General features: G+C 41.1%; 1 protein-coding gene and 1 long non-coding RNA gene across 2 annotated transcripts in view; one reads left to right on the top strand and one right to left on the bottom strand.

Moving 5' to 3' along the window:
• The window catches only part of LOC136399295 (zinc finger protein 615-like), a 62,650-nt gene that overhangs the window by 29,522 nt on the left and 24,534 nt on the right, over positions 1-8,594 (bottom strand). Inside the window, 1 exon segment of the mRNA XM_066374345.1 lies at positions 4,286-6,517. Within this exon segment, the coding sequence (XP_066230442.1) occupies positions 4,286-6,517 (2,232 nt within the window).
• On the top strand, positions 15-3,485 carry LOC136399305 (uncharacterized). Its single transcript, XR_010750133.1, has 2 exons — positions 15-199; positions 1,891-3,485. It is a non-coding gene; the product is annotated as an uncharacterized lncRNA (long non-coding RNA).

Genomic DNA, 8,594 nt, shown 5'->3' with positions numbered 1-8,594 from the left:
TTGGGGGCCGCCATGTTGGGAGGCCTGACGCGTAAGTAATAAAGCAGCCCTGTCGGAGCCTGTAACCTGGGGCGGTTGGAACGTCGGAAGATCCTCAAATTATTTCGTTTCACGGCACTTTGACTTTTGCGGAATACGAGTGTATTTTGAGAGACTGAAGTTTCCGGAGGCAAAGTACCCCGGGAGCTGAAAGCGCTGGGTGAGCTCGGTAAAAAATACCATATGGCTATAGTATTTTTAAAGTTTGTATTAGAAAACTATTAAAAAAAATTTTTAAGCCTGACCAGGCGGTGGGGCAGTGGATAGAGCGTCGGACTGGGATGTAGAAGACCCAGTTTTGAGACACCGAGGTCGCCAGCTTGAGCGCGGGCTCATCTGGTTTGAGCAAAGCTCACCAGCTTGGACCCACGGTCACTGGCTCCAGCAAGGGGTTACTCGGTCTGCTGAAGGCCCGCGGTCAAGGCACGTATGAGAAACCAATCGGTGAACAACTAAGGTGTTGCAACGAAAAACTGGTAATTGATGCTTCTCATCTCTGAGTTCCTGTCTGTCTGTCCCTGTCTATCCCTCTCTCTGACTCTCTCTCTTTCTCTCTCTCTCTCTCTCTGTCCGTGTAAAAAAAATTTTTTTTTTTCCTAAATGTCCAGGAGTTCAAGTGTTAGTAAAACATCAATGAACTCCTACAGAGAAAGGGTCATACATCCTGTCAAGGCACACAAACGGGGAACTGCTAGAGGAGTTATTGGTGCACTAACTGGTTTTTAACAACAGAAAAAGATTTGGGGAAGTGGGTGCCGTGAGGCGGCCATCGCCAACCTGGAGAAAGAGCGGCAGCACAAGCTGAAGTCGCTGTGTCCGGGACTCGCTCTGAAAGTGAGACCAGCCACGTTTTGGGGCCAGTGAAAAAGGCCCAACCAGAGCTGAGAATCCAAAAATATCATGGTCTATTTCTTTTTAAAAAGGTCCCATGATAAGCTAATGGGGTACCGTCCTTTCAACAAAAGATGCTGGGATAATTGTACATATAATGGCAGAGAAATAAACTAAGACCCTAACTCCAGCCATAAACAAGAATTCAGTAAAATAGATTCAGATATAAGTATAAGAGGTTCAAGTATAAAACTTATCAAAGCAAATGGGAGAAATATTCAGGAACAGGTTACAAAAGCAAAGCATAAGAACTTGGAGCTTAGGCTTTAAGAGGGTGTCAGAAGTCCACATGCTCCAACAGAGCCACCCTGTGTAGCCCACATTAATGCATACTTTGTGTCTATGTGTGTTTATATTATTTTAGAGAAAGAGACAGACAGAGTTAGGAGACACAGAAACATCAATCTGTTTCAGTATGTGCCCTGACTGGGGATAGAACCAGCAACAGTTGCACTTTGGAAAAATGCTCTAAGCCAGTGGTCCCCAACCTTTTTTGGGCCACGTACCGGTTTAATGTCAGAAAATATTTTCACAGACCGGCCTTTAGGGTGGGAAAGATAAATGTATCACGTGACTGAGACAAGCCTCAAGACCAAGTCTTAAGGATGTAACAGAGCGAATCTGGTCATTTCTTAAAAATAAAACATTGTTCAGACTTAAATACAAATAAAACGGAAATAATGTAGGTTATTTATTCTTTTTCTGCCAACCGGTACCAAATGGCCCACGGACCAGTATGGTCCGCGGCCCAGGGGTTGGGGACCACTGCTCTAACCAACCAAGAGCCATACCTTTTTTTAATGCATAACTTTTAGATAACTCCAGTTAATGTCCACTAGTTCACCCACAATTGTATTATACCCACTTAATATTACATATATACATAAAGATGTTGTAATATGGAAATATTTATGAGAAGGTAAAATTATAACTTTTTTTCCATTTTTTTCTTTTAATTAGCAAGAGAGACCGACGGAGATAATTGTGGCGTTTTAGTTGTTCATTGATTGCTTTCTCATACGAACCTTGTCAAGTGGGGGTGCCTCCAGTGGAGCCAGTGAATTCTTGCACGTGCCAGTGACCTATGGGCAGAAGCCAGCGACCATGGGATAATGGTAATGATGGTGTGGACTCAAGCCAGCAACACTGCGCTCAAGCTGGTGAGCCTGCACACAAGCCAGATGAGCCCATGCACAAGCCAGTGACCTAGGGGTTTTAACCTGGGACCTCAGCTCAATCCACTGAGCCACCACCTGTCTGGCGGTCATTTTTTTTCTCTTAGTTGTATTGAGATTTAATTCACATATATTAAAACTATTCTTAAACTTTAAAATTTTTCATATTTATGTGAAAATCACTACATACTACTATAAAGAATTCACATATACCTTCATTAAACTTCTGATCATGTGAACATTTTATACCATGGTACATTTGTCAAATTGAGAAATTAATGTTGTTTTAATCTGCAACAAAATCAGATTTTACTCTGATTTCACAAGTTTTTCCATTGTTGTCCTTTTTCTGTTGCAGTAAGTACCTACAATACAATTATTATTATTTACAATTATTTTTTACACATCATGTTTCCTTGATTTTCTCTATTCTGTGACCATTTCTCTTTTTCTCATTTATGTTGTCAATTAATTTAAGACATACTCATGAGGTATTTTGTATATTAATCCATCTTTTGGGTTGTACTAGGTTTGTCACATTAAAGAGTGGAAATGCATTTTGGAAAAGACACCTCAGAATTGAAGTCTTTATCACAATTAACTAGGGGTACAAAATATAAAAACATCTCACAGCTAATCTCCTGGAAAAGGTAATATTTGCCAGGTTTCTACACTGAAAATAGCAAGAATGATTCTGATGAAAACGACCAGGGTACAGGGCCCACATCAAAAGATTTCAACAATTATATGTAGTATCAGTATGGATAGTACTTGTAAAACCATAAACGTACATATAAATGGAGCAGAATAGAGATCCCACAAAAAGACCTGCACAAATCATATACACTCAGTTGTTTGTGAAAGGTAATAAGGCTTCAATGGTGTAAAAACCACTTTCCAACAAATGATGCTGGAACACTTAGAGGACCATTGGCATGTGTGACTCACTGAATGAATGAATGAATGAATACATGGAATCTCAACACACTCATCAAAGAAGTTTTTATCTGATAAAAGACTAGTATCCGCATCATAGAATTCCTAAAAGTCCACAATCCTAAAAAACATGAAAAGATCTTGAGAAGACATTTCCAAAGATAAGGAGATGGCAAATGAGCATATCAAAGGTGGTCAAAATCATTGTTATTGGAAAATTACAATTTATCACAGTGATGTAGTTGATGCAAGTACCCAGCTATTAGAATTCCTGGAATTTTTATTATGTCAGGTGATATCCTAACACCTGAGTCAGAGGCCATGGAGCCATCCTCAGAGCACAGGGCCAACTCGCTCAACTTTTAATCAGTGAGAGTATCTTTCCACATTTCAGTATGTACAAATGAAGTCTTTTCTGACAGATTGATAATATTCCATGATGTATAGCTTTAAAAAAAAAATAGATACACAGGAAGACAGGGTCAGACATGAAGGGACAGAAATGAAAAGCATCAACTCATTGTTGTGGCACTTTAGTTGATATTTGATTGTTTTATCATACATGCCTTGACTGGGGGGCTCCGGCTGACCTAGTGACCCAATGCTCAAAGCCAGTGACCTTGGGTTTAAGCTAGAGACCTTGAGGTCATGTCTATTATCCCACGCTCAAGCTGGGTTGGGGCTTTAATCCAATGACCACGAGGTCATGTCTATGATTCCATGCTCAAACCGTTGACTTCGTGATCAGCTGGTGAACCTGAACTCATGCTGGCAACCTAGGGTATTTGCACCTGGGTCCTCAGCATCCCAGCTCAACACTTTATCCACTCCACCAACACCTGGTCAAGCCATAAGGCTATCTTCTTAAAGCCTTCACCATAATGCCTGATCTATGAGGTGTAGTAGTGTTGACATGAAATGTTGAGGTGCTGCTTTGAAATACCAGGTGTGCCTGATCAAGGCACATGAGAAAGAACTTCGAGAGGTTGGTGCTTCTTGCTTCACTTCTACCCTGTTCTTATCTCTTGTTCAAATCAATAAATATTTTTTAAAAAGAAGGCTTCACAATAATCACTGCATCTGTATAGCTTCTCTGTGTCAGTTTGCATACATATACTGTACCTATAATACCCTTCATGGAGAAGCCTTTTCCCCCCTCACTGTTTATTCACGATTTCACTAGGACTCAACTTACTGATACACACCGAGAGGACTTTTCTTGGCAAAACCTTTCCCACATACACTGCATACATAGAACTTTTATCCCATATGAGTCCTTTGATGTAAAATCAGTTTGCTCTTCACTCGGAAGTCTTTTCCACAGTCACTGCATACATATGGCTTCTCTCCCGTATGAATCCTTTCATGTACAGTCAGTTGACTCTTCACTCGAAAGCCTTTCCCACATTCACTACATACATATGGCTTCTCTCCGGTGTGAGTCCTTTGATGTATAATCAGTTGACTCTTCACTGGAAAGCCTTTCCCACAGTCACTGCATACATACGGCTTCTCTCCCGTATGAATCCTTTGATGTACAGTCAGTTGGCTCTTCACTCGAAAGTTTTTACCACATTCACTGCATATATACGGCTTCTCTCCCGTGTGAGTCCTTTGATGTACAGTTAGTTGGCTCTTCACTGGAAAGCCTTTCCCACATTCACTGCATACATAAGGCATCTCTCCCATATGCATCCATTGATGTATAATCAGTTGGCTCTTACCTGAAAAGGCTTTTCCACAATCACTGCATACATGCGGCTTTTCTCCTGTGTGAGTCCTTTGATGTACAATCAGTTTGCTCTTCGCTGGAAATCCTTTTCCACATTCACTGCATACGTATGGTTTTTCTCCTGTGTGAGTTCTCTGATGTACAATCAGACTACTCTTCACAGTAAAGCCTTTCCCACATTCATTGCATATACACGGTTTCTCTGTAGAATGAGTTTGCTGATGTACAGTGAGCGCTCTCTTCATGCTGAAGCCTTTCCCACATACACCACATACATAGGGCTTCTCTCCTGTATGAGTCCGTTGATGCACAAGTAGCTTGCTCTTTGCTGGAAAGCCTTTCCCACACTCACTGCATATGTATGGTTTCTCTCCTGTGTGAGTTTGTTGATGGACAATCAGGCTACTCCTCACAGTAAAGCCTTTGCCACATTCAGTGCATATACATGGTTTCTCCGAAGAATGAGTCCGCTGATGTATATTGAGAGTTCCCTTCATCCTGAAGCCTTTCCCACACATACTACATACATAGGGCTTCTCTCCTGAATGAGTCCGCTGATGCACAAGCAGCTTTCTCTTCACTGAGAAGCCTTTTTTACATTCACTGCAAACATACGGTTTCTCTCCTGAATGAGTTTCCTGATGAATAATGAGGCTGTATCTCATTGAAAAGCCTTTTCCACATTCACTGCATCTATACAATTTCTCTCCTGTATGAGTTCGATGATGAGCAATAAGACGACTCTTCTCGATGAAGCCTTTCCCACATTCACTGCATTTGTAAGGTTTCTCTCCTGTATGAGTTTTCTGATGTTTATGGAGATTAGACTTTGTAGAAAAGGTCTTTTCACATAGACTGCATCCATGGGGTTTCTCTCCTGTATGAGTTCGATGATGAGCAATAAGAAGACTCTTCCTGAGGAAGCCTTTCCCACATTCACTGCATTTATATGGTTTCTCTCCTGTATGAGTTTTCTGATGTTTATTTAGATTAGATTTTGAAGAGAAGGTCTTCCCACATAGACTGCATCCATGGGGTTTCTCTCCTGTATGAGTTCGATGATGATAAATGAGCTGATACCTATAAATGAAAGCTTTGCCACATTCAATACATATGTAAGGTTTCTTTCCAACATGAACATTCTGATGTATATTCAACTGTGCTTTATTAAGAAAGGTTTTAACAAAATTATTGCATTCATACTGATTCAGTCCTGTATGAATTATCTGATGTTCAGTAAAACTGGACTGTCGGGTGAAGGCATTCTCACACAGACTGAATCCGTATGGTTTCCCTCCAATATAAATTCTCTGATAATCAGTGAGCTGAGCCATATTGATGAAGGCATTCTCACATTCAGTGCTCGTGTGGGCTTTCTCAACATTATGAGTTCTCTGTTGGGGAATGACCTGGGACTTGTTTTCGATGGATTTGTTACTGGGATGCAACCTAATTTCAGTGTAAAATAGTTCATGGTTACCATGCAGAATGGACGTCCCATCTCCATTCAAGTGAACAGAGTTCTTTAATTTAAAACTTCTGGTTTGGTTTTCAAAACTTGATTTTGATTTTAAGGGTTTTTCGCATATCTCCAACATTTCACAGTTCTTCCTCAATAGGAAACAGCTTTCACTCTGATTTACAATATTTGCAAACATATCATGTTCACAGCATTCTTCCCCACTTTTATCAATGCTTGGAGCTTGAAAGTGACTCTGCAGAGGCTCATTAACTTCCCTGAGTTCTAGGAAAGAAAACAACAGTGAATCATTCTGTAGCCTTTCATAATGTTAGTTTGAAATAAAACTCTTTACCAAATGCCTCTGTGTAAAGTAACTATTTAGTGATAAAGCTTTAGTGTTATTCAAATAAGAAATATATTTATGGACTCGACCAGAGTTCTAGATACTGAGCCTGTATAACACTTGTAGTTTCCTATGTGATAAAAGCATATTTTGTTTTAAAGAAAAAAACATTTTTCTTTTTTACTTTCTCTATTTTTCCTGAGAGAGAAGAAGTGATAATGAGGCAGACTTCCACATGTGTCCTGACGAGGATCCACCTGGCAACCACATCTGGGGCCAATAATCAAGTACCAAGCTATTTTTAAGACTTGAAGCGAACACAACCCAACCAAGTCATCCTCAGTGCCAGGTACCATGCTAAAACACATCAAGCCATTGGCTGTAGGAGGGAAAGAGGGAGAGAAAGGGGAGAGAAGCAGATGTTTCCTTCTTCTGTGTTCCCTGACTAGGAACCAAACCTGGGACATGTATATGCTGGGCCAACGCTCTATCCACTGAGCACCAGCCAGGGCCAACAAGAACCCTTTCAATAACTACTAAGTTTATGCTGGTACAGTGATTTATCACAGGATTTCTACATAGTGTCTGGATGCAGTTGAGCAAAATAAATGCCTTCCTGTAGCTCTTCTCTTGCTAGGAAAATGTGCTCACCCCATGCATTTGCAAGTTCTTCAACCAGCCATCCGTTCCTAAAAAATCGAACAAGTGGCCCTGGCCGGTTGGCTCAGTGGTAGAGCATCAGCCTGGCGTGTGGAAATCCCGGGTTCGATTTCCGGCCAGGGCACACAGGAGAGGCGCCCATCTGCTTCTCCACCCCTCCCCCTCTCCTTCCTCTCTGTCTCTCTCTTCCCCTCCTGCAGCCGAAGCTCTACTGGAGCAAAAGATGGCCTGGGTGCTGGGGATGGCTCCTTATCCTCTGCCCCAGTCGCTAGAGTGGCTCTGGTCGAGACAGAGCGACACCCCAGATGGGCAGAGCATCGCCCCCTGGTGGGCATGCCAGGTGGATCTCGGTCGGGCATGTGCGGGAGTCTGTCTGACTGCCTCCCCATTTCCAGATTCAGAAAAATTAAAAAAAAAAAAGTATTTGGTCTTTGTCCACAGTTATTGACACTGAGTTTGTAAAACTCTCATAACCTATTAAGTGAGAGTATCTTTCATTTGACATAAAAGAACTCTTTCAAAAGACAGAGTTTATGCTAATGAAGAGACTAAGCACAGGGTTCCTACATGACCTCAGGATACATTTAGTTACCAGAAGGACCAAATAAGTGGAAAGTTTGCTTTCAGACCCACCAACTGTCCTCTTGGAAAGAAGCGATGGCTTAGAGTTTAAAGCTCTATAAAAATGATTATTCATATCCAATCAGTTTCTGAGTTAGGGAACACATTCATGTGCCTGCTCTATGGTTCACCACAGTTCCATGGGCAGAGAGGTGCCTATATTTAGGAATTCTTCAAAACTTGTCCTATATACCAATTCACCTGTCTCTTTTATAATAAATGAGTAAAATTAGTATTTCTCTGAGTTCTGTAACCTGCTCTAGCAAATTAACTGAATCCAAGGAAGGACTCATGAGAACCTCCAATTTTAGCCAGTTGGTCAGAAGCGCACATTACAATCTGGACATAAAAACTGACATGAGAAGTAGAGGAAGTCTTGTGGAACTGAACTCTTACCTTGTAGGTTCTGACACTAGTTCTAGGCAGACAGTGTCAGAATTTAATTAATTTATAAGATACCCACTTCAGTAACTCTAGGGGTAGAAACCTAAAGCAAAGAAATAAAGGCCTGATATCAGTCTGTGAAAGATAGTAAAAGAAGCATGGAGACCTAAGTGGTACAGAATGTCAGAAAATACAGGCCAGCGCAAAAGTAGGTTTTCAATGAGAAACATTTTCATATGAGAAACAATAGAATAAATAATAATATAAGAATAACCTCTGGGTACTAGCCAAATGACTCAATGGTAGAGCAAAAGCCTGAAGTGTGGATTTCCTGGGTCTGATTTTGTCAGG

The sequence above is a fragment of the Saccopteryx leptura genome, chromosome 3, assembly GCF_036850995.1.
Source record: "Saccopteryx leptura isolate mSacLep1 chromosome 3, mSacLep1_pri_phased_curated, whole genome shotgun sequence".
In the NCBI taxonomy this organism is placed as follows: Eukaryota; Metazoa; Chordata; class Mammalia; order Chiroptera; family Emballonuridae; genus Saccopteryx; species Saccopteryx leptura.
This window is presented reverse-complemented; position numbering and strand designations above follow the sequence as displayed.